At 37.9% G+C, this 27429-nt stretch overlaps 2 protein-coding genes across 2 annotated transcripts in view; one reads left to right on the top strand and one right to left on the bottom strand.

Moving 5' to 3' along the window:
- LOC118406659 (synaptotagmin-7-like) overlaps positions 1–11090 on the bottom strand; it is a 45660-nt gene extending 34570 nt beyond the window's left edge. Inside the window, exon 1 of the mRNA XM_035806904.1 lies at positions 10860–11090. Coding sequence (XP_035662797.1) covers positions 10860–10896 — 37 coding nt within the window. The 5' untranslated portion in view covers positions 10897–11090. The remainder of the gene's footprint in view (positions 1–10859) is intronic.
- A 701-nt stretch (positions 11091–11791) lies between these two features.
- LOC118406469 (rho GTPase-activating protein 39-like) overlaps positions 11792–27429 on the top strand; it is a 40448-nt gene continuing 24810 nt past the window's right edge. Inside the window, exon 1 of the mRNA XM_035806522.1 lies at positions 11792–12211. Within this exon, the coding sequence (XP_035662415.1) occupies positions 12036–12211 (176 nt within the window). The 5' untranslated portion in view covers positions 11792–12035. The remainder of the gene's footprint in view (positions 12212–27429) is intronic.

Genomic DNA, 27429 nt, shown 5'->3' on the forward strand with positions numbered 1-27429 from the left:
CCATCACTCTTCTTCAGTGTAATAGACTGTACAGACTTTCTTCTTACATTTTTATTTCCTGTTAATCTTATGTAATGCAGGTTCACCTTTATCCGTTGGGTGATCTTTTTCTGTCGTTTTTAAAAACAGGTTATTTCGGCATATCAAGTCAACATGTGGTAGTTTTAAACTGCAATATCTTGAAAATGTTGCAAATTGAACCAACATCCGTCCACTTGTTAGCACCAATGGATATAGGTCACCAAACGGATAAAGGTGAACCAGCGTTAATCTTCCAGTCTGTAGGAAAACCAACAAGTTACGTTGACATGGCCTGAACCAGTGGCCTATTACTCTTAATCTGACCAGATTTATTGCATTTGTCTGGCTTTTGTGCTTGTGATTTTCCAAGGGAACGGTACGCAAAACAGACAGGTGGACTGACTGATCTCGCTAATGGAGCGTCCATGGGAAAAGTGCCCTTTATCTGCACCTGGTGCATGTCGGCTTCCAAAAGGTCACCTCAGCCTGTAAGATCTCTGGCGGGAAACATGTAAAATACAGATGTGAGACATGTTTGAGCAGTTATTAAATTCAATGCCTGGGTTCAAATCCTAGTCTAGCTTAGACCTTCAGACTTTCTAACCCTGACATAATAAATTAATCATACAATGACGAGTACTGGAAAAACTTTCTTTCATGTAATTCACCAGTGTATAAAACCGTATGAATGATGATGATGACAATAGACTATTCAGGATTATAGTTTCAAAAATGATACTGGTTTCTAAAGGATATATTTCATAACTGAGAGTCGGAGGCTGTGCCTCCACATTTGCATGCAAGCGCATGTCTAGCCCTCGACCTGACGAGGAACAACAGACAGTAAAAAGCTAGAATATGGAAATGTGATCTGGGCTATGTTGGTAGCAAAAGTTGACTAAATGGAAGAAAATCAAAACTTCTCTCACATGCACAAAAATCATATGTGCATGTGTAGAAGTATTTTTCTAATTCAGGAAATAGACTAAAATATTTGCAAAGTTGTCATGCAGATCTGCCCAGACTGAATGCAGTTTATATTTGGACCGTTAGTTTCAAGTTGCCACTCGGAGAAAGCGACAATCTTTTGAAGACCACTTTACCAGCATACCAGCTAAATGGTCCTCAGGATATGGCCTCCGTAAAAGCCTTTTTTCCAAGAAGGCTACTTTCATGGCAGCCGTGTGATTATAGAAATACCTTCTATTTTAGGAAACGTTTCAACCATCAATTTTTCAAAAAGCTTTCAAGAAAATTTCAGTCTACTGGCACCATGCTGCCATTATCTAGTTATTAAAAAAATACTTGGAAATGGTAGGCCCAGCTTTTGACTTAGAAGCTAATAATACACCTTCTGCTGGCTTGTTGCTGGGCAGATTTATTATATATATTAGGATATTATAAGCCTACTCATGTCATACCCGTGACGCGAAAACGTTCGATACGGGTGTTTCGGACCGGCTGATAACTTTCCGTACGGCCCGGGGTTATCACACGGGCTCCATTCGAATAAATCGAACTGTTTCGAGTGGGCCGAGTACGGCGCCATCGAAAGTTCGAATACCTGATTCGGACGTTGGAACATTACTGTTGCAACGCTGTTTTTTTCGAGGGCGCCAAATTTGTTCAACTTCTGGTGCATTTCGCATCAAAACATGGGTTTTCTCAGGTGGGTATGACATAAATAAAATACAACACGGTGTATTCCGCATCACCCTCGGTCTCAGCCCTCCTGCGGGTCGGATCACCCCCCGGCCTTCGGGCGATCCGACCCGCGGTCGGGCTGATACCTTGGGCGATACGGAATACACCGTGTTGTATTCTATATATACAGGCAAGCTTAAAGGTTAAATTTGTTTGCCTGCTTATCTATATATATAATGTAATATTTAGGATGAGCGACTGTACTTCTTGTAATCAGCCTAACCAGTCTTCTGAATTTCATGAGTGTTTTTAAGCTGTCTGTAATAATAGCATAAGAAATATCAATCAGACAAATCTAGTGTTGAATTCATTTTAAAAGTTTGCTTGTCAATCCCTCCCAAAAATCAAAGCATTCACGTTACGAAGTACATGGCACATACTGTTTTTGGTCTTTCAATTCAAGACCTTGTCATAAACCACACCTTGACTAGCAGGTCTGGGCTCAAGCATACACTCCAAGCAGAGGTTAGGCTCTGGCTGTTTTTTTAACGTTTTTAGGTGTTTTTATCAGGCTTTTTGTTTTGTACTGTTTTCTTGATGTCTCGTGGGTTAGGTGGATTAAGCAGGCAGGTAGATAATAAGGAAGTAAAAGCTAAAACTGGGCAGGTGCCCATAGCAGTAACGCATGATTAGTCTGCTCTCATCCAGAGATAAAACAACATAACCTTTTCCTAAGACTGACATGTTACTGATGGGTAGCTGCGTCGTGTTCACCTTGTTTGTTGACACTTTACTTAGTTAGGACTCGAAATACCACCTGCGTATGCAGGATAGTGCAGGTATAAATTGGGCTGTGCAGGTATTTCTGATACCTACATGTACCTGCACCTAAACTGCACCAGGTTATGCACTGTGTTAAGTGGATTTTTCTTTGCTGTACTGGTAGTAACTTTTTATATATAGTTTCTATACAAGACAGTATTCCCTTACCTACGTTGTTAGTAAAAAGATGTATAAAATATGTTCAAAAGATTGTTTTATCCACTTTTGGGATATATTTGAATGGTGCAGGTAACATTTCTCTGGTGCAGGTAGTTTCAAAAGACACCTGCACCAGTGCAGGTAGACAGAAAAAAAGTATTTTGAGCCCTGTTAGTGCACTGTTGTTTGGCATCAGCCCATGGCTAAATCAACAGTAGTGACTGACATGGTCCAGTGGTCAGTTAAGCTGCTACTGGATCCCAAGGTCAGGGTTTGAAGCCCAGCATGTAGACCTCAAGAGTTTAAAACTGTAATATATTTCATTTAGTATACAACATAGAAATCTGTAAACTATGTAAAACATTCTTGTAAAAGATATTTACAAATGCTTTTAAATACTCAATGTTCCGCTGAACTTCTTTCAAGTTTTTTCATTGTCAGTATTCTACCATTTTTATTTTGCCACTACCAGTATGACATGCACCTCACATTAGCCCACCTGGCAACACTGCTAACCACACAAAAGTTGCTAGGTAGCATTGGTCTCGTAAGGTAAGCCTTCTTAAGGGCCAGGCTATATGTGGTGAGAATGGTACTGAAGCAACATCTGATATTTACTAATTTAGGTAGTGCTAAGCTTCCATCTTACTTTGATTTCATTGAAAGCTTCCCCTATCATCAAAGGTAAAAGTAATCACTATGATGAAAAAAGATTGTACATTGTACATTCAATGCCAATGTAAAGAATGACCTAAACAATGGTTTAAACATGGTCGAAATATAAGAAAAGACACACCAAGTTTGACTACAATGTACATCCCCTATCATCAAAGATAATGGTCCTCCCCTATGGTCTCCTTCCAATATCATCAAAGCTAATGGTCCTCCCCTATGGTCTCCTTCCCCTATAATCAAAGATAATGGTCCTCCCCTTACTTCAGAAGATATGTGAGTGTTGTATATAAAATATTCCGCAGTCCTTTGGGAGGTGCACAAGACCCACAGCAATAAAAATTCCTGAAACTTGACTCTTGCTCTCCTTGGAGGTTGCTAAACAAAAGCTTTCTCAACCCTATATATATATATTTTCCTCTGGAATACTTGAGGACGTCCTTTGGGAAAGTCATAAGGCTGACAACATAAAAAAAAATCCTCAAAACACCTATCTAGGAGGATGCCAAAAGAGCATTAGAGTTGTTCAAAACTACTGACAATTGATGACTTGTACATGCAAAGTTTCAGAATTACCCATTCTATTCCAATCTACAGAAGAATTTGTTATCATCAAATAAGCAGTTTAGAACTCCAAGCCAGAAATTGCCAAGTGGCAAGCTGTTTACATTTGTTTGACAATGTCTGAACTTTTCTGTGAAAAGCATGTTGCAGGTGGTTATTTTGAGCACTGGAATGTAACATTATACCTAACTGTTGACCATGCATGTAAAGCTCATGCGTTACGCCAGGGGGTGGCTAAGACAGATACAGATGTCCTCTTTTACATGCCTACACGGTTGCTTGGCAACAATGTGTATTACAGACATACTTCATGGGGCCACACCTTATGTCACACCTGAGCTGAGACAGGTAAAGGTAAGTTACACCTGGGATCACCTTGTCAGACCAGTGTCCATGGCTCGCAGAGGTCTACACATGTTAAGTGAAGTAAAAGAGGTGAAGCAGAACCCTTTTTCTTGTCGCTAATAGAGCAATGCGGCTTTGCTACGGCTTTGCTCTTTCCACCACACCAGGACACTTCTTATCGATACACTGTGTTCTTTAATCAATACTTGCAAAAAAAACTATTAAAAACCAGTACTTCCATGAGCCATTGATCCCAACAAAAGAAGAAAATTTTTTTTAATCCCAAACAATTTGATGTTCAATGCTGTCTTCAAAGAGATGGACCCCAGATGAAACCTTGTTGATACACTGTATGTGTGTTGGGTTCTTTAATCAATACCTGTGAAAAAAAACTATTAAAATCCAGTACTTCCATGAGCCAGTGATTAATCCCAACAAAAAAGAAAAAGTTATGAAATAATTTTAATCAAAATACTGTCTTCAAAAAGACCATAGATCCTAGATGAAAACACTGCAGATGCAAAACCACCTGTTATCAAGTCAATCCCAAATTGCTTGTAACGCTAGTTCACCTTGATCCATAGGGTAACCTTTATCCGTTCTTTTTAAGAACAATGTATTTAGGGGTATCAAGTTGACAGATGGTGGTTTCAAACTGCAATATTTTTTTAAATATCATAATAAGAAATTACCGTCCATCAACTTGATATACCCAGTTTAGCAGCACAACGGATATAGGTTACCCCGCGGATAAAGGTGAACTAGAGTTGCAGTCTTGATGGCTTCTGATTTTTTATAATGCTTGCAATTAAAGTTCTGATTAAACAAGAGCATGGTATGGAAAATGGTCCACTTATTAAGGAGTTACATAATAGTGTTGTATATGAAATGTTCCACAGTGTAAACATTATTTGGGAGGTGCACAAGACCCACAGCAATAAAAATTATTCAAACTTCAAACAAATTCTTCAAACAAAGACACATGCTCTCCTTGGAGGATGACAAATGAAAGCTTTCTTGCCCCTATCATATTTTCCTGTGGAATGCCTGATGACATCATTTGAAGTTCTGAAAATAAACTATTAGACCACCTGTTGAACACAGCAAAATTCCAAGGAGGTTAAAAAAACACCTGCTTGAAAATTCCTCAAACAGTTTTGGGGTGAACCAAAATGGATTCTTCATGGATAGCTATGCATCTTTATTTCCAGGGAGACAGTATGTAGCTTAAACCTTTCATTAACAAAAACTTGACACAAGCTGCATTTTAACTTTCTCTCCACCAAGCAAATGCATAAAGCGATTGACCTCATTTCAGTCTGGACAAATCCACAAAGCTCTGACTATTTGTGGAGCTGTAATCCTATGTGTGCTTTAGCACTTAGTCTTACAGAAAGAATGGAATCATGGGAGAACCACGGGGTAAAGAACATGGCTCCTATCTTTCTTTTTCAAACAAAAGTCAAGGCCACACTAGTTTAACTCCGATGGTTCTTAGTGGAGATACGTGTGTATACCTTAAAAAAGAAGTCACTGTTTGATGAAAAATCTATCAACCATGACATGTCAAAGTTGGAATCTAGCACAGGGTCTAAATTAAAATGAATGGCTGGGAAGAAAAATGAAAATCTGATGATAATGACATCTATTCCACGAAACTGTGTTTACAAAATCAAGGTACATGGACTTTCTAGTTTATCATTATTTCTTAGCAACATGGAAACAATGAGACAAGTTTTAAATCGCAGCGGTTGCATGTAGCTGTTCAGAGACCACAGCATTTAATTCATGATTGCCTTTCCAATGTACAATGTATCACTGCTTAATGTACTACATAATAAGCAAACTTTAAACATTGCAAAAAAAATTTCTTTCACCTTCCACTGCGAAATCTTTTTCACATGAAAATAAAGAGTTACGGTAAATCAAAGAGCCTGATTGATGATTGTTAGTTAAACAGTGGTCAAAACTTTTGAATATGACCCCGCTTAAAACTACTCTGTAGCTATATTAGGCTCATGTGCTTGAGTAAGCTCTCTCTCCATAGGGCATTATTAAAGCTGAACACTCAGCGAGCCTTTTAGGAAGCCTCTTGTCATGAAAAGGTCATCCACTAAGATTTTTATTGCCCCGGTGCTAAGATACGATGACGTATAAAACCTTAAGAAATTAGATAGAAGCACCTGTTGACCTATAACACAGGGAGGTTATTACTGTGTGCACGTCAGACATGCACAGTGGTATTATGCCTTAAATTTTCTGACCTTTCTTCGAGGCATGTTCTGTACATGAATTTTGGAGAGAAGGAGGGCTGATAGAGAAGTTTTTCTAGAGAATTCTCAAGAAAGGGGAAGAACATCATCAAGAAGAAATGTGAATAAATAAAAAAAAACTAATCCACCCTGCTGTTCTTCAGTTATCTTACGGACAGATACAGACAGACACATGACAGGCAAATACTGTAAATGCATTTAAGTTTGCGGAGAGTTATTTTCACCGTGGTTTTAATTTTGCGGTCGCGCCATGCACTGTAGTCTCTTGCTGTTATGGAAAAATGTTTGTGGTGGTTTTAAATTCTCCGTAAAGCGGCCACCGGGAAAACCGCAAACATTAAACCACAGCAAAGTTTCTGCATTTACAGTACTGCCTGAAACACAACCTCCATTTTCCATGGAAGTAACAATTGGAAGGCTAAGAAAAGCGAAAGTTATTTTGATCTAATTTCAGCTGAATGAAATTACAGCATAAACTCCTACATATACATTGGGTACATGTACTGTAGCAGAAGACAGGTACCATGCACTGTATATACAGGTTTGATGTACCCGCAAAATTCCTTTTGCGCTTTTGGAGAAAAACAATTAAGAGTGGATCATATTGTTTTGAGGACAACAATCCTTTCCAGTGACATGCGAGTTGGGGTGAGCATCAACAGAGGGGACTTGAACTTTCTAAGTTAGTTTAAGAGCAAGGTCACAAAGCACTTAACCATAAGCATTGAAAAAATGCGGCTTAAAGTTATCGCCCTCCGTCGAGAGTTTTACTGAAATAACACTTAGAAGGAAAAGGCAAATAGCTTAAATGCCTTATCCAGTAGCCTGTTCTTTGTCAATTTTCTTGCTAGTCTTAGAAGTCTTCGGAAAAAGCTTTTAAGCTTCCTTTGAATTATAGGAAAATTGATTTGGCATATAGAAGACCAAGTTATATAAACCATTTTGACAACTAGGTATTTTATAAAGCCCTCTTCCTTTTACTCTAAGCACGCTGTCAGACATGTTACATAAAGTCATTACACTTTGAACAGCCTATTTTTAAATCCAACTTAATGTCTCAAGTATTATATGCTCATCTCTTGTGACAGTAATTGATACAGGCTTACATAATTCTGAAAATCGGTTTTAGAAGTATGATACTGCTGGATTTTAGAAAGGAGGTTTGGTCAGATTTCAGAAATAAATCTTGCAGTAGTGTTACTCTACTGAAATATAGTCTGGCCAATCATCTTGTTTAGCTTCACGGATTGGTATGAATATTCAATGTACATTCATGAAATAATTTACTTACATATCCAGGGCTCGAAATTCAATTTGGGGATTAGGTGCACAAAAAAGTTTTTGGGTGCACCGCTTAAATTCAAGTAATAACCTAGTAATAATAGAATTTAGTTACAAGCTATCAAATTCTTAAATAAGTACCATGACAGACATTTTTATTATCTTTCTAACACTTAGATGTCAAGAATATGATGTATACTAGACTAAGTATACTTTGATATCTTTACATACATGAACGTAAGAAAATATTAGGGTGCACCCTGTGCACCCACAGAAAATTATAGGGTGCACAGCTCAAATTTTGGGTGCACCTGGGTGCACATGCACCCAGTATTTCGAGCCCTGATATCTATTCCCATCCACTTAATCTACGTGTATTAATATTTCATATTTTCTAAGTTTTCGACGTTATCTTTCTTAGCCCTTCAGGGAATTAAGGAACAATAAAGGTGAAATAATCATAATCATGATAATAACAGGTTCTGGACTGCTGTAATGTCTGCTCTGCCTGGTAACATGCTAGTCCAGTCATCAGTGAAAGGACAGTTTTAACTGTTCTGACACCAGCACAGCTAGAGTGTTTAGTTTCAGGTGGCAAAGGAGCATTACCTGCATCTTCATTGCTAAAAAATTTAAGCAAAATGCTTGCCTTGTAAAAAAATAATAAAACCAAAATCCAGCGTCATACAAAAAATACTCAATTCACCTGCAAAAGATCTTGAGTAAAACAAAGTAAAACTAGTAAAAAATAGCTCAAGGAATTGATTTGTTCGAAAATAGCATTTCATATACTGATATAGTCTCTCCCTTAATGTTAGTTAGATAAACTTTCTGAATTGTAACTAATAAAAAGGTGATTTGTTCAACAGCTAGTGTGTTACCATGGAAACAGGCAAATAAACAAATAGTTAAGACTTCCTGACAGGTCACCTGTGCAGGTGGGACAACACAAGACAGACCAAACACAATACACTGCACCTGGGGGAGGGTGGGGCAAATGCTAATGCTTAACCTTGTAGGTTAAAAATAGCAGTTACTTCAACAAGGTCCAAGCTGCCAACGTCTAACTGAATATGTATAAGTAATCAGCTAATATCAGAGGGAGTAGAAAGGTAACATTTGCAAGCAAATGCAGATACTCTCCTCAATCAATGACTCCTTAAAAATGTAACATACTGAAGGTTCAATCACTGAAAGGTTTTTCTCAATCTGTTATAGAGGACAAAGTAGGATGATTTCTTGAGTCTTCTTAGAATACATGTACATGTTAAACTCCAATCTTTTGTAATCATTTTAACAAATGCTTGATATAGACCAGATCCCTAAAACAAAAGAAGAGCTACTGTTAGTCTGTGGCAGGCTGCAAAATTGGCATTGAGAAAATGACAGGTTTGTCCACATGATTATCAACATTACACAAAATGATGGTGATTACAGCCTTTGATCTAACTAATGACACTATACAGAAGTGTGTTTCTTTTCAATTGGTCTAGACTTTTCAGACCAGGAAGGGCTGAAAGAAGAGTGTGAATGGAACATTTCTTTTTATTTTCTTCCGCTGCTCTACCCTTTGTGTCTTGAAAATTTTTAAAACTCTATGACAGTTTTTTGAGTGTTCTTTCAACTTTTTTTCCACTTCCGACATGGGCTTCTTTCCATTCCACTCATTGTTTTAGAGCACATTTTAATTTCCAATGTCAGGTACGTCAATTTAAGCTCCCGAATAAACATTTTCATCATCTCAGTCAAGATTTTTTGGATGAACAGGTTGATTTTTTTTCAGTCCCAACAAGCAAATTTCTATCCAAGAACAGAGGGACGGGTCTCAGAGACAAGCCCTGCCACAACATTGATGGTCTGTCCCCAACACCTTATATATGTGACCGCCATGGTAGCCACTTGAATCACTGCTCTATGGACTTTTCGGTAGCAGGTACAGGTATATATTGCAGGCTTTAAATGAGTTTTTGACAGAGCAAACACCATAAAAGAAGAATTAGGTAGCTGATGTTTAGTCTTGTTTAGTTTTTATCTTAACCGTTGCGCTGCGTGTAGGCTAAATAAGTCTTAACCTCAGACAACCAAAATCTATGGTATCCCAGATTATAATAAGTATGATAAAAATATGTTTCTATCTTCTTGGGCTTAATCAGGAAAAATGTTTTGGACTTCATTTTGAAGGCTTTTAGCCATAACTTGCCCAAACCTGACCTTTGCTTTCTTGGGTAGAGCCAATTTGCTGCTACACTGGACCAAAGTTCAGTACAAACTTGGCAACCATCTTGCCAGCTATCTTGTGTATGCACTCTCCTGTACATAAACTGTACAGTAGGCACCTAGATATTGTGATAAACACAACCTAAATATACCCGACTACCGTTAATCGCATGACGAGAATTGTCCATTTTTTGTAGCTGATGAAGAAACATTTCCATTCTACTAGATAGCATGTTAAAAGTTACTAAATGAAAAGGATTTTAACTATTTGAAGATTTAAAACTTTTAAATCTTTGGCCTTAAAACATGTCACGTTCCATGAACCCTAAGACATGTGAACTTTTCATTATTGTTGTAACATTAACATCTCTATGGAGAAAAGCAAGTTCAAATTGAAAGTCATTACCTCAGAATAATAAATCATAATGGTAAATTCAAAATCATATTACTTTGAATAATTGATCATTATGTGAGAAAAACAGAGGCAAAGTACAGACAGAAGTGACAACTGATCTTGACTGATGACTGTACTTAGTACTGCCACCCACGGCTTTTGTCTCCGCTTTCTGAGATCCAGGCATCCGCGAAATTTTAGGCTTTCTACGGTACATCACAAATATGCACGCGATATTCACCAGAAATACTGTAAAATATTTCCTAAACTGCAAGTGCAAAATATCACATCGACTTGCAACTATTTGTGTAGAAATCGCGCTCTTGTTCTTGGAAGGAAAAGGAACGCCAACACAGAGGCTTAAGAAGATGGTGCGAAGTACATACAAAGAAAAGACAGAGAAGTTTCGTGCGGGAGAATTTCAACAACAGATTTCCCGTAAAGAACAGTACGGAAGCTCTACTTACTGCTCTCGGCCACTTGTTGCACGTCGCCCGCCCGCATGTCTCCGTCTTTACGGATGTCTTCCTGCGGGATGTCTTCCTTACGAGACTGAACTGCAGGCCGCCAGGACAGGTATGAAGTAATGAAGACTTTACAGCTAGCCGCCGGTAGATCACATGCTCGCCGCCGGGCAAACTACACAGAACTTGTACTGAAGAAAAGGCGGCGCTTTTGAGTCATCGGAGCGACCACGCCCCACCGGCTTCTAGGAATTTTGGGACGGTCCACCGGAACGGAAGGGGTGTCTGGCCTTATGCGCGTTTTGAAAGCAATATAGAAGAGTGGAAAGCAAACTGTTTATCATAATGGCAACTTTTCTCAATAAAATAGACAAAAAAATCAATTTGATTAAAAGCAAATTACATGACTTTTTGCTAATCATTTTCATATCATTCCTGACATAATTAATGATTTTATTTATTGGTTTGGCTGCAACGAACACACAGCCAGGGCTGCCCAACTAGCCTATGGCTATTACAAAGGGCTAGCCCTACTGACAAACACATAAACAATACATATTAAAAAAGAACATTTATATGTACATGGTGTAGGACAACTTACATATCATCTAAAATGGAGTATATAATTAATGATTTCCTGATGAATAAATAAGTAAAAAAATATGCTGTATTTATGAATGTAAATGAATGATGAACGGTGATAATCGGTAAGATAAAGATGGTTAACTTGTTTTTCAAATGTGCAACAGTTTCATATAATATTGTAACGTTGTTAGACATTTCAGTCTTCAACCGAGGAGGTTTAAAAAGTTCAGATTTCCTATGTTTGATATCTGTTGAAATAAGTTATTTGGTCTATGATTAATTTTATTTTCCGTATTCATCATCGGTGCTGTATTGACGGGTTGATTAAAAGTGGGAAGATGATTGATTAATTTGCTATTGATTTTTCATAATGATTTATTCACTTTTCCCCCTGAGGATTTTTGGACTGTCCCAAGGGAGGGGTCAGTGGACATGTAGAGCAGGTCAGTGCGCAGGCGCAGTAAAGTTGGCAAACAAAATGGCGACCAACTGTTAGCCAAAGTTTTTGGAGTCCAGTCGCGAAAAAAATCTTCACAACTTTCCGACAATTTTCTCACGTCGGCGCGACTCGTGCGCCCCGGATTTCTCCCCAGGATGTCGCTAGCGGGCGAGAGGGCCGACTGGGTCGAGATCATCGAGCCCAAATCGCGCGAGATCATGTTTGCTAACCTGGTTACCGGGGAGTGTGTTTGGGACCTGCCCGTTGGAGTCGCCGTCAAAAAGGCGCACGATAACCAGTGGTGGGAGCTTTTCGACAACAACACCTCAAGGTAAAGCTACGACAAAGCATTTCTCTATTCCTCCTAACCTAGTCTGAACTCTCTTACCCACAGTACGCCCCCAGACGCCGACCTTTTTTAACGAGGAATGTCCCCGTCTAGATTTGGTGCGGGTGTTTTGGTGTTACGTGTCTCGCCCAAACGCGTCTAGTCCCAAGTGCTAAGGGTCACCATTCCCTGAACACATAAACTCCTCTCTTCAGCGCCGTATTACCTCTTGGAACTGCACACCTAGAGCTAGCCACACGTAGATCTTCAGTCTTAGCTCATGTTTAAGTGACGCGAGAACGGTGATTGTTGTTGTCGTCGTCTGAACCTTAGCGAAAGGAAGTGTTATGTGTACATGATACGTTTGGTCGGAGGACCAGCGAGGTCACCGAGCCACTGTCCATAAAAAGTATCGGACACCTCCCCACGGCATTCCCTGCCATATTTTCCTCCCAAATCTCCCACGACCTTTCTTCAGAGTTCATTCTGTGTAGCAATCTCGGTGCCAAGTGTGTCAGACGGCGTTTTTTAAAAGGATTTTTTTGGGTGCAAAGTTTGTGAGTGTGTTTGTGAGTCATGGCTCGGTGCAAGCCGCCAGCAGACACGGTGGGCGCTCACACAGGGCGGGCAGATGCCCCAGTTTTATCTTATCATTCGGGTTAAGGATGTGATTATCATTCCTCAGGACAAGTTTTCAACAGCCCCTTCTTCTCTACTCGTTCATTTGCTCCAAGGGAACACAGTGTGGTTTGAAATGATACTCCCCTTTTAAAAAACACCTGTAAAATACATTTAACTGGTAGCTCTTGACGTCTTCCATATGTTGTGGTCTGCTTCTGGGTATGTTTCTTATCAGTCATCGTCGTGTTTTCAGCATAAAAACTGCTCAATTTGTTAGATTTTAGTCTTTATTATGTCCTTTTTTTTAAATTTTGATTTAAAAAAATCATCATATGTGATCCTTGCTTTTGGTCAACCATGCCACACCCACCCTCATTTGCATTTAATCACCAGAACAAACAATTAACAATGCTCTTTTACAACCCGTCTGTTACATTACCATGACAATAGGCTACAAAAGGGCCGAACAAAACTGGAACATTTCCCTCAATAGCTCTCATTTCTACACAAGTCACCAGGGAATTGTCTGTTTAAAGGCCACTTTCCTTTACAGTTTGGTGGAACATTTTGGTAACCAGCTGCCCCAAATAGCCTAGTTAATGATTCATTAAACAGGTGGGACCTTACCTTAAGTTTAGCCAATGTTAGATTGACCCCAAGCGAAGGGGAAAACATGTCGTAGGTTAACCATTGATTGTGCAGTTTTGCAAGGACACTATTGTTGACATTTCAATAGGTACAAGAAGTGTAAATTTTTAACTAATGTTGAAGTGACCTCAACCTTAATTTAAGGTAAGATTTGTTATTAATATTGGTTTGCAATACAGACATGCACTGTTGCTATCCTTAACCTTTTTAGTAGTAGCAGAAGGAAAAGATTTAGAAATGCTCTATTTAAAGTGGAAACTTACCTTTATTTGTTGATATCACAACACAGTATCATAATCTGATAACATGGTGTTTTGATCAATCAAAAGTGTAGATTTTAATGTGTGGTCACCTTTGTGTGTAAAGATACTGCGATGATAATGTTGGTAGTTAAAGCTTGGAAAAGCTTCAATAAGTACCAAATTTATGTGGTCAGAAAATAGAATCAAATTAGCACGCTTCTGTGAATATGTTAATTATGTATGTTATGTATTTTTCAATAAATACAAAAGATGTACAACAACATCACAGAGGTCGTTGCCCCTTGAAAGGGATTTCACAAGGTTGTGTAACCATGAAAAATACATATTAAAACTGCCATGTCAAAGCGGCTGTTGTGGGTCAATTAGAAGCTATTCTTGTATTTACACAAAAAGGTGATGTTACAGAAAGGATTGGAGCTCTCTGAAACAGATGGTTGGCTGCTGACAATGGCATTTTTGTCAGTGGAATAGTAGGCAGCATATTGTAGTCTTTCATAGAATTCTTGTACCTTAGAATTGTTTGAATTGATCCAACAAAATGTGTATTCCCATTATGTTACGCCGAAGGGCGGTTATACCAGATAGATGCAGATGCAGATGTTTCAATCTTGTTTTCTTTCAGTCAGTGACATGAAGTATTGGCTCAAATATGTAGCACTAAAGTATTAAGAAATCAATTTTTCAAATTGGTTTTGAAGTTGATGGTTCTGTTTTATTTAATTAATAACCCTCAGATCTTCCCTACTGATATTCCTATCTTGTATGGCTTTCAATAGGAAAGTACGTGACTTTTATATGGTTATGATCCACTTTTCCCGACCTCAATGAAAAGCGGCCTGCAGGCTGATTTAAGCTTTTATTAATAAACAAAGATTCATCCAAAAAACAAACTAAGGAAATTATAAATAAAATACAGACCAATTCTATGTGTTGACGTAACATCTATGCTTTGGGTTAGTGGTAAATGTATACAGTAATTTATAAACGATAAGAAAGCGCTAGTATTGGAACATACAAATCTGTATGCTCAACACTGGAAGGTTAAATCCCCAATGAGAATGAAACATCAGATCCATGTTGTAGGGTTAAATCCCTAATGAGAATGAAATATTAGATCTATCTTGTTGACACAGAAGCCATGGGTTGTCTTAGTGCCAGATTGATGTATAACATTAGCAGGTGTTAAAATGAAACCTGTTGGACCCATTGGCACACTAGTGACAGCAGGAGTGTTAACACCTACATAAGTCTGGTGGTACATGGTTTTATCAAGTATACCATGGCTGCATATAGTAATGGGAAAAGGGTTCAGATGATTTATGCTACAGAGAAGAACAGGTGCTCTCCACAAAATTGATTCACTTCTAGTGGATGATAGAAATCTACAAACCTTGTTTTTGTCATGATAAAATTATTGCGATCGTACTGTGTTTAAAGTTCAAATTTAAACTTTAGTTTGTAATGATTAGTTTGTAAAAATCTAATAACTACAATCAGATTTGATGTGATTCACATATGAATGTAATTATAATATAAGCACTACTGTACTTGGAGTATTGGCATTGATTATGTTGGTCAATGTCTACCGTAGATTTGAAAAATTATATCCCTGTACCATGATGTGATTCTAAAATCAAGAAGCTCTGAATAAAAGAATACCCTAAATCACTGAAAACGTTTATGACTGAATAGTAATAGTAATAGTGGTCTTTATGAGGTCAAGTGCCTCTTTGTGGCTGTGAACATTTATGAGTTCCTAGAATTTATGGGATTCTCTGGGAATATTTTCATAGCATGTTTTATGTAAGACCAAGTGTATACAGTAAATCTTTAAACATTTGCCACGGTATTATTGTTTGCGGTGACCCCTCCAACGTGAAACTATGACGAAGCGTTTCCAAGTTCTGTGCCACAGAATTATTTCAGCACAAAAAGCCCCTTTCCTCTCCTGTGAAATAGAACTAGCACAAAAATAAATGATTCTTCAGTACAGTATTGAATAGGTTTTGTGTTTTTTTTCATTCCACATAGCATTAGCTGTTTTGTATACATTGGTAAACCAAAGCTACGTTGATTTCATGCATAAAATATTATACAGAATTGTTGTTGACTATTGGAACATGCGGATATCGATCTAGGACTAGGTTTACATGTAGACATTCAGCTACAGCTATGTTTGAGTTCCGAGAATTTTGTTGAAGGGTGCCTAGAATTCCTAGAAGAAAAATAACCTCAAGGTATATTTCATATTTTCTTGTGTTGTATTTTCAGGCTGTTGACTGGCAAAATTTTTAGACAGAGCTTGAAAGTATTTTAAGAATTCATGTCTGTTCAAGAAATGTGATATGAATCACATTGTGCTTGAATTAATTATAGCATAAGAGTGTGTAGAAACATTCGATGCATATGTTTTAATGTCATCAGTCAAATTTGATAGCCTTAAATTATGTATTCTTGAATAGTCAGAATAAGTGCACTTGGTTAGTGTGTGGGAAAAAGCAGTCAAGTGGAAATAACATTCAGGTAGCACATGTTACATACCTCATTAAATATGAATATCACAAATATGCACTGTCAGAAGTAGAAATGATACAGCTACATGTATCTTTTGATAAGTTTGGTTGAAAATACGGGCTGACAATCTAAAATTGTGAAAGAGTTTTTTTTTTGCCCATTTTTCCTAAAAAAAATTCTAATGCTAATAGTAATACTGCACACAGGACTTGAAATACATGTATACTTTTGGGTCAACTTGCTCAACTTGCACTAGGCCAAAAGTTACTTGCAACAAAAGAAAATTACTTGCACAACCTAAAGTAGTGGACTATTTACCCAATGTATCAAGAAATCCTGATCAATGTCTACGACATCCAGAAATCAAGGGTGGGGGCAAAAGTACAATGAGGTTTGTTAATAGTACTATTGCTTGCTCCAGGCTGTAACTGTCGATTGTGAGATACATGTATCCTTTACCAAGGACAGTCAGTTGAAATGTCTGGATGGGAAGTTTTGAAGGAAGCCATGGCTCGTGGTAGTGAGAACATCAACAGGTACTGTAGACAGTTTCACAACAACACGACTTTTGAGGAGGCTTGGTTGTAGTACACTATGTTATACATTATGTTACATGTATATAAGGATATATATGGTTGGTGTTATGAAAGGAAGTTCAGTTCTGTGTTATGTACTAACTCTCTAACTGATATCTTTTTTAACAGACCAATTGGTCATCTTTAAATCTAGAAAATCGATTGTATTATTTGAGGTAGCTATTTCCCAACTTTCCCAACTATTAGTATTACATGTTACAGTTACATTTCACATGTTCTTTGAAAACATGAGACAATATACATGTATACCCTCCCTCTTGTATTTGTAGTCATAAACATTAAGACATGGTTGAATTTTCAAATTCGTTGGGTATTCCAAATTTCTCTTGTCCCTCCAAATTTAAAGTACCAGTGTCTAGAAGGACCTGGAAGCTACATTTGTATCTCCCACTTCCCTGACAACATTCCTGGTACATTCCAGGCAGGGTTCTTTACTAGCACGACTGTTGTCATAATCCCTCCAGCTATTGAGATTCGAGCCTTGTGTGGAACAAAAACAACTGCATGTGCTTATTGTATGTAGAATGGTAGGAGCGATTGAATTGAGAGAGGGCCTTTGTCATGCCTTGCTTTTAGTTCAGACTGACCTACATGGAATTTTATTACCCTGGGTGCCGGACCGGACGTGCAGCCAGCTAGTTTGTTTGGCCGCCCAAGAGAGTCTGCCCGCTGATCTGAAATTAGCACTTCGGGAAGTAAGAGCCCGAAGGAGTTTTCATACCATGGGCCGCGGGCTAAATCTCCTTACTTAGACTTAGACTAAATCTCCCCGGAGCGCTAAATTAGATTGGTGGGCAGACTGCATTGACCCACCGAAAAAAATGCCTTTGTTCATAATAGAGTTATCTATTTTAATTTCAAAAAATATATATAAATCGAAAATAGATTCAATCAAAGCCAAAAAAAACCTTCTAAATCGAGAACAAAAAGGAAATTGGCTGAAAATTTGACTATGAAGTGATAGACCTTTGTGCGTCGTGACTCATACATGTAACATTGTCTAATTCATACATGTAGATTAAAAATAGATTCAATCAATGTCATGAAAAAACTCATGTTGTTCTAAATTGAGAAGAAAATTTTAAAAGGAATTGGCTCCAAATTTGACTTTGATTTGATAGACCTTTATGCGTCATAGAAAAAAAATTATAGATTGAAAATAGATTCAATCAAAGCCAAGAAAAACGTTCTAAATTGAGAACAAAAAGGAAATTGGCTCACTTTTAAAGTGATAGACCTTTGTGTGTCATGACTCGAAGTTGTCTATTTTTAAAGAAAAAAAATTCGTAGATTGAAAATAGATTCAATCAACGTCATGAAAAAACTCTTGTTGTTCTAAATTGAGAAGAAAGGGCAATTGGCTCCAAATTTGATTTTGACTTTGATTTTAGACCTTTGTGCGTCATAATTGTCTTTTTTCAAAGAAAAAAAATGAGAATAGATTCAAAGGTAAGAAAAACGTATGTCATGTTCTCTATTGAGAAGGAAAAGGATATTAACTCAGCCAGGTTAATTGATTATTCATTTGTCAAGGATTCTATTTTCAACCTTGTAGTGAAATTTCCAATAAAAGTGGAGAGAGCCATTAAGGAAACTACATGCATTTGTAATAACATGAACAAGTCCCAAAACACTTCTGGTAAAAAAATTTGATTTTGAATCACCACCCCAATCCAAAATTAAATTCTTACAAAAATCCCCCCTGTGCAAGATTGGATTCTCCCAGCAACACCCGTATGTACAGTAGTCAGTCCCAAAACACTTCAGGTCAATAAAAGAACCTTTGCATCATATTGCATCATTACCAGATTCTTCGTCTTGTTACCTCCGTGAAGGAAATTCACCTTCTTCAGAGCTATTGTTTTCGTCTGGGTTTATGTTGGCAGCAATACAGCAATAACACATGATGCATTTGTTTTTATTTTTTTACCCTACACATTGACTGATTTCTCTCTCTTATGTCAGATCTTGGGTTTTTAGGCATCATAAGAACAGGCCTTTAAAGCAGAAAATGTATGTTAAGAAGTTTGGAGATCATACTACTCATGATTTAGTATTATTTGGTACTAGTAGAAGTTGTATTGTTACAAAATGTGGTATTATTTCCAGTGTACACATGTCATTAAGGTCCAGAGTACTGTTTAGCCCTAGGAATGTAACAAAACACTCTAGCTTGGATTTTGTAAGGTCATTTTTAAGTGGCTGGGTCTGTATGTGTGCCAAGTATAGACAATAATCCCTTTTGACTGTGACCTTAGCGAAAGGTTGACCTTCAATGGGGGGGGGGGGATATCATTGTATATCACCTGCCATTCTTGGTATTTTCAATATGTGAGGATTTGTTTTACATTTTTCTAATTTCTGTCTATCAATTTACGATTGTAGTATCCAATACGATAAATATAGAATACAACACGGTGTATTCCGTATCACTAGAGGTATCAGCCCGACCGCGGGTCGGATCGCCCGACGGCCGAAGGGATCTGACCCGTGCGGGAGGGCTGAGACCGAGGGTGATGCGGAATACACCGTGTTGTATTTTATTTATGTCATACCCACCTTAGAAAACCCATGTTTTGATGCGAAATGCGCCAGAAGTTGAACAAATTTGGTGCCCTCGAACAAAAAGTGTTGCAACCGGTCTGATACGGAAATGATGGCCCGGTCCGGAACACCCGTATCGAACGTTTTCGCGTCACAGGTATGACATAAGAGGTTTTATTGCAATAAAAAGTAACTGTAGTATCCTGTATCAATTCTATATTAATGTATTATTATGTGTTGCTGACATTCTGCTTTATTTTATGTATACAAAATGTTTTCTGTACATCTAACTTGCTTGGCCAGGTGTACCAGTGTGTGTACCTTTTCCCAAAAATGAATATTAAGCTTTGCTATAGGCTAGAACAAAGAGATTGACCTTTTAAAGTTTTTAACCTCCTTGGATAGAACAGGTGAGAAAACCACAGCCGGAAGTGCCCCAGTTTTGGCAGCAAGAATCCTGCAGTCCGGACTTCTTGGTATTTCTATAAAACTTGAAGTGGGGATTACTAGAAACACAAGGTGTAAGATACCAGGATGGAAGAGCCAGGGGGTCAGACTGTAGATTCAGTAGATAAGAATAACAAGGTGGGATTGTTTTGGTTCATCTGGGCGTCACAAATTCAATAAATTCAACCCTAGCACAACATCTACTGCTACTAGTTAAAGTTAAAGTTGTCCATACATTTGGAAAGGATGCTAAGAGGTGGTGCCTATTTCCGTTTATGTAGCCCTTGGGCCACACATTTATAGAAGCCACTAGTCTAAAGCAGGGGGCTAGTTACCCTGGGAGCCAGCCAGGATCGGGCAGCTATAGCTAGGACAGTTTATTCGGTGGCCCAAGACAGTTAGGCCCGCCGATCTCCCTCGATAAAGGGTAGCGATAACTCCTTCGGGCTTAAGTTAAACTCCCCCAGAGCACTAATGTGAGATCTGCGGGCTGACTGCCTTGGCTCCCGGAACAAAACTCGCTTCGCTAGCTACCCGGTCCTGTCGGGCTCCCAGGGTAGGGGCTCAACTCCCATACTCTTAGTCTAGATCTTCCCATATGACTTGACCGGGTACTCACAAGGTACCAAATGCAAGGCGAACACTCTAACCACTCAGCTATCCCCTACTAATAGCAGGGACTAAAAAATATTTCCTTTGCCAAGATACATTGGAAACGTTCCAAGTTCCTTTCTACATAATATTATAAACTTAAATACATGTGCAACTTGTCGCCTGTCCCAAAAATGCACCAAATGTTTACCCCATTTGCTGGTTACTATTTAGGGAACCCCACTGACGTGTAGGGGTGATCACAGTTTACTTCTCTCCCACTTCTATTTGGACTTTTCCTGAAGCTATTTTGGAAACATGATCAAGAGGGATTCCCCCTTTTGTTGCTGCGGAGAATATAGACAAAACAGGAACTATGGTAACTGGCATGCAGCTATTGTAACAGAATTGTCCTTGGGTAATATGCGTAACTGGTAGAGAATGACAGGAAAACAAACGCATACTGAAGTTGGGTGGACTGAATTTCTTGGAAAATAATGCTCCGAAATACATAGGTACAAAAATATGACAATGGTTAACAGGAAATAGATATCTATACATTTGGTTAGTTTGTGTTTCTTGACAATCAATTAATGATTTCTTTCTTTAACAATGAAAAGTGAACCAAACCTGTTTTGACAAAGAGCACCAAAATTATTTAATAAAAGGACACTAGAAACAAGGCCTTAGTTTAAATGAGAGGCATATTAGACCACAGTATATATATACCTGTGCAGTTCACAAATAAGGTAAGGATATACATGTATGAAGGTGTTTTTTGCTCTTTGGCATCTTTCTCACACCTCACCTCACCGGTCCCATAGCCTCACCAGCCTTAGGGGCAGCAATGCCATCAACGTAAGTTTTCCATCTCCTTCTATCTTCAGCCAAGGTTGGCATCTTTCTAGCCTGATTAAATGTCGCTCATAGCAGCTCGCTCAACATCCAGTTACAGCCCCGGACAGCAGAGTTTGTGTGACACAGACTAGCATCTTTCTTATTCACTTGGACCTTTTGGGGGGGGGGGGGATATCTTGGATTTTGAATCTAGTTTCTTTTGTCAATGACTCTATCTTGTACTGTGTAGACATTTGACCAAAAATATAACATATGAAATTTAAAGTGGTAGGTTAGCATTTCATGGTGTAATTGATTTGGGAAGGAATGAAGCCCCACTAGGGCCACCAGAGACAGTTAAGGTTCATCTGGTTACATTTCACACTTGGAGGAACATTACTTGAAATCAATGGAGACAGTTTTGTAATCTGCCCACAGGGAATGGCTCCCATACTAATTGGGCATCCCGGGTTTAGTTCAATGGTTTGCATAGGGCAGAAATAGAAAAAAACTTTCCAAACATCCTACTGTAAATTCTGCAATATTCTCCGTGGTTTTATTTTTGTAGTATTTGTGATGTCTCTCCACCAAAAAGTTATAATACCCTGAACATGGACTGTTGTTGTTTGATAATTTACTACATAATTGTTCCAACCATAAACTCAAACTACCAGAAATACCTTTTCCCTACTGCTGCAAAATATAGTACCCACAACAATAAATACATTCCTGAAGCCAAGCTGAGAGAGACGTTGTTAACATTTTAGCAGCTTTAATAGAATCAAATCGCGAAATTTGTCACCACATCTTGCATTCATATGTTTTCATTTTTTTTAATAATTTCTGCTGGAAACTGCTTTAATAGAACCTGACAATGGTTTGTTACTGCCTTTTCCCACTGTGAACTATTCCCCCCAGAGTCAGAACAGTTGAAGGCCTTTCCTGAAGTTAACAAGCAGGTCTTTGTGAGAGAGTGTTTGGAGAGTAGAGTCTTCTTCCTTTGATCCTGAAACTGGAGAAGTGGAGAAGAGATGTTCCCAGGATCTGTCTGCCCTCAGTTTTACAGGGAAGGGCACGTAACTGGTGTTGTTGTTGTTTGTTTGTTTTTACTTGTTTTCTGTCATGCAATCATTCTGAATCTGAATTGAAAAGGTAGTCTATCTAGTAAATATTGCTGTATCATACCAGTTTCACATGCACAATCAGTAATATCTGGCTGTAGTAAATGAAAGGAGGAATTGTCCTCTCTTGACTGTATAAATCTAACTCCAAGCTTCAAGACAGAGTTGAAGAAATGAAGAATGAAGAAATACCTTCTTAAGTCATTTCCTTTGACACTTTTTTTTTGGTGTTTTAGATTTGCTCTTTAAACGATTCTGTAGTACAATCGTCATACAATTCATACAAGTTTATCGAAAACCATATAAATGAACCCACTGCAAATGTTTCATGATAGATTTTAGACAATGACATTGCACAAGTGTTTTATACAAATTGTCAGTAAATATCAGCAATTTGGTTGTAGAGAGTCAGCACAGATGTTGAATGTTGTGTCTTGTGCCAATAAAGAAGGAGGCTTTGAACTTGAACACTTTCCACCATGACCTTGCATGACCCCCAGACTGTTGTCACAACGTTACCACACATTGTTGATGCAACCAGTCACCCTGTCCTCACCTCTGTCTGAGTGGACAAGTCCAATATTGTGGGGTGCTGAGTGACAAGTGACAGACACTTATGGATTATACCACTCGTAGATAGGGGTTCATATGGAAATCTTTTGATGTACATTGTAATGTACTAGTGAAAGGGACTGGGGCAGTAGCATTTATTTACATTTTTTGCTATCGCATGATCTCTATGCCAGTAAGTTATATCAATTAGATTTTATTTATGTATTGAACATTGTGTTCCTGTCAATCTCGAAACTTTCATAACTTGGTTTTATTTTCGTTATGATATCCCACTGTGAAATCATGACACGACAAAAATGCATTTCTAATGCATTACTACTGCAACTATTTATAGAATTGTTACAACTGCAACTTTAAAACACCACTAAATCCTTTTCCTTCCTGCAAAATAAAACCAAAGCGAACGTGAAATGGCTTCATCTAGAGTATTTGCAGACAAAATTCACAGCAGTCCTTCTCCATCTATACCTTAATCTGTACCCTATTCAGGATATCCCAGTTCCTGGTGATTCATACATTGATGTATCAGTTGAACAGGAAATACTTTGTTAGTGTTACACAGAGTCAGAGGAAGTGCTCTGGGCCCAGGGTACCAAATCCTTTTCATGGCGAGATGCAAGTGAGCTGCATAGTTCAGAAGTCAAGTTCCTTAGGGGCATTTCAGATTCGCTAAGGAGCCAGTGAAACTGATACTGTAGATAGAATTTATCTGTACTTTTTCCTATTCTTGACTTTGATATAAAACATCCCCTCATGCAAAAAGTGATGCTCATCTAATTTATCTACAAATTCAAGTGCCTTTAGTTATCATTTTTACTCCCCCTCATACTATGAATTCATATTGCAGTGCTTTTATTTTGCGCTTGGAGGAAGAGGGAGGCTTTTCTTGTGGTTTACTGTAAATGCATTTAAGTTCGCGGGGATTTAATTTCGCGGTAGCGGGTAAAAGGACTTTTCGCGATGGATTTAAGTTCGCGGTAACGCCACAGACTGCAGTCTAATACCATAATAGACAAATGTTATCGGTGGTTTTACGTTCGCGGTGAAGTGGTCACCGCGAAAACCGGCGAACATTAATCCACCACGAATATTTCTGCATTTACAGTACTTTCATGGTTGAAACATTTTAATTTGTTGTACTAATAAGTCTTCCACACTTACAAGGAAGACATTTATTTGCAATGTAATGAAATCGCAGTGGAGAGGTTACCACGAAAACTGCCAAAGTCAAGCACAGCGAAAGGTTCAAGATTGAAAATAAATCTTTCTCACTCTAATCTATTGATCAATTTTAGTGCACTTTACTTATATTAGGTTGATAACCTAGGAATACCCTGTACATGTATAATTGTAGCTGGGAGTACTGGTTTGGCTGATGTCCAACAGAGACCACCATCTGTTCCTAACATCAATTCTAAATTGTCAGCCAAGCTGGATTTGTTACATAGATGGCAGGACACTTTGGGTAATAGATGTCAATAGGAGTTTGTTGCCATGTGTCAAACGTTCTACGTTGAAAAAAAAGGCAGCAAATGTATGTAAAAGAACTTAGCACGTTGGCATTGCTTTATGCTAAAGCCAGATGCTAATTTCACTCAATGTAAAATGCACCGATTAAGTTTAATATTGTTGGATTTGAGCAGGCTGGCTTCAGATTATGTGAAATTTAAATTAAATGCTGATTACTTTATATGCAAAATGAAAAGGCAATGTACAGATCCCATATATATATTATGGTAGACAGCCACTCGTATACATTATATTGTGGGGCTCTTATACATCAAGCAAAATCATAAGACAGAGGACTTAATTGCCTCTAAAACTATAAAGGTGCTTTTATGGTAACCTACGTTAATACAGATAATGGATGATAAATAATGCTAGTTGAAACTTGAATTTTAACAGTGATGTAAGAGTTAACATGGTAGATGCTGGTTTCCAAAAATGGTTCCTGAGAACTTGGCTCAAACAGAGGTATCCAGTTCCAATCTAAATTGAGTGTATTTCTCCTGTGATGTTTTTCTTGGCTTGTTGTGATTCTGTTGATCAAAGGATAGTCCCTGCAGGATGGACTAGTCCTGGATGAGACCAGTAATTCCCACTGAGCCACACAAACATGTCAGGTCCAGATGCTTGGCATGGGTTCTGGGATTTCATACTGTAGATATTTATACTTTTGTGGCAGTTTCGTGAATATACCGCTAGGGTGTTTGGGTCATAGCTGCTGGGAAATCCGTGCCCCTTCACCTGTGAAATACTGTGGAAATACGGGCAGAAAAATCCAATCTTTAAATGTTTTTGGGGTCCCTGGTTAGCAAAGCTCAAATTTTCAAAAAAATGGTAAATGTACCGTCCTAAATAAGAACGTACCGGTGGATAGCTGAAGAAAGATGCAAGAGTAAAACACTGCAAAAAATAATTTTTTTCTCCTATCGCAAAATAAAACCTATGCAAAAGTAAAAGAATTTACAGTACCTGTTAAGCTCCCAATGATTGGATCAAAGCTTTGAAAACATAAGGGATGTTTTATTTTCCCTCCCAGCTATCCCATACATATGTAGTTTTGTGAGTGTTGATTGAGATTATTTTCAAATCAAAGGAGGGGATGGGTGAAGAAGTTTTCAAATGCCTCGACTAATAGTACTAATACAGTCTCATTTCAGGTTAATGCATGTATAATTCTTTTGAATATATATATCAAAGTATTGCAGTATACATGTATATGTAGCTCTTCATTGAAGACTAGCCAAGACAAGAGGTGGATTGTATTTTTACCATCCTTGGTTGATTGCTTTGTTGGTTGATCATGCACAAGATAACTCATAATATTAATAACGTTGATTGAAGGTTTGAAATGAAAATCTCACAAATATGGCAACCCTTACATGCCCAGTTTTTATTGTCTTTTATGCACGGATTGCAGTAGCATGTTCTTTATGAGCACAGTTTTCTGCGTAATACGAGCTGATTTCACTGTAGTAAAATGGATCGATAGCCTTTGGAGTCCATATCACAATTGTGAATTACTTTTCAGGCAATCTTGTGTGGTAGACAGGTTTCTTTATCTATAGCTACATGTAGTAGTGTATTGTGTTCAAACTTACTAACTTTTAGTCAATTTTGCAAACATTTCTGAAAAAAAAGTTGATAACATTAACCTGGAATTTGCGGGAATTTTCATTATAAACAGGAAATATAAACAGTTTTTGTGAATTTCTAGTTTTATTTATTCATTATTCAGTTTTTGTGAATTTCTAGTTTTATTTATTTATTATTTATGTTGCAGCCATTAGAGATTGTACCACATAGTGTCTTAGTTCCTTTTCCATTTAGACTAGTTTAAAATCATTGTACAAGTTTAGTTTTTTTCCTCTACATCCATAAGACCACATGTGGTCCTTTTGTGCATTTAGCCCTCGGGCATGAATATGCAATAAAGATTATCAAAAGATATTATGAATTTCTCACTAATTCTTTCAATGCCAGGTCAACTTTGGATATGGGCCAAGCCCTTCTTCTTTCCATCCTACTTGGCTAACTTGCCTGTAGCTTGGCAGAGGTTTTTAACTTTTGGCAAGTTGCCATCATCATCCATTAACTCTATGTCTATCACATGTATCACTAGATATCCTCATTAATACCATAAATCCATAGTGGCCATTTTTCAGGCTGGCAGGAGAAGGTCTGTGTGATGAATTAGTGATGAGAAGAAGACAATTATGAAGACAGATGCATCCCTGCCTGTTATCTTAAGACATGGTCCATATGATACTGATCAGTGTGTGACATGTAATGGTGTCTCCTTATCCTGTATCATAACAAGATGGGCACAGATAAGGGATGGGAGAGACACTTAAGGTTTACTGTAGATTGGCAAATTTTCCATGAAATCTCATGGATTTGGTTCTATGATCCTGTGGGAATGGATGTATAACAATCAATACAGTGTTACAGTGGAGTGGCTTGAAAATAAAACTGTTAATTTTTTTTGTTTTTGTTTTAAAAGTAGACTGGTTAATTTTGTCTCACTTGTCTTGTTTTGAAATGTTTTTGTCATTCATTAGGGCTGACTCCAGCTTTACAGTTTTCCCAACCCATTCATTGTTTGGGAGCCAATGTTCATTATTTCCCATCTAAAATCTTTCATTATAAACTAGGGAAAATATATCTTTACGGTTCCTGAGACAGCCCGTTGGAATTTTACAATGTTACATTGTAGCTAAGTAATAAAAGCCAACAAAAATTGAAGCCATCCTGACAGACGGAATTCCATTGTTAGAATTGGTACAGTTATGTAGTACCAGTAGGTCAAATCATACCAAGTGGTCATCATTGATGGGTTTGCTAACTGAAAATGACTGACAAAATACAAAGCATAGGGAAGCCCTGCCATGTACCTACATGTTTCAGGTTGTTTACAATGTACATTATAACTAAAACAGATTGTACAATGTCCTTTTCTTCTC

Source organism: Branchiostoma floridae, chromosome 19 (genome assembly GCF_000003815.2).
Source record: "Branchiostoma floridae strain S238N-H82 chromosome 19, Bfl_VNyyK, whole genome shotgun sequence".
NCBI classification, from domain to species: domain Eukaryota; kingdom Metazoa; phylum Chordata; class Leptocardii; order Amphioxiformes; family Branchiostomatidae; genus Branchiostoma; species Branchiostoma floridae.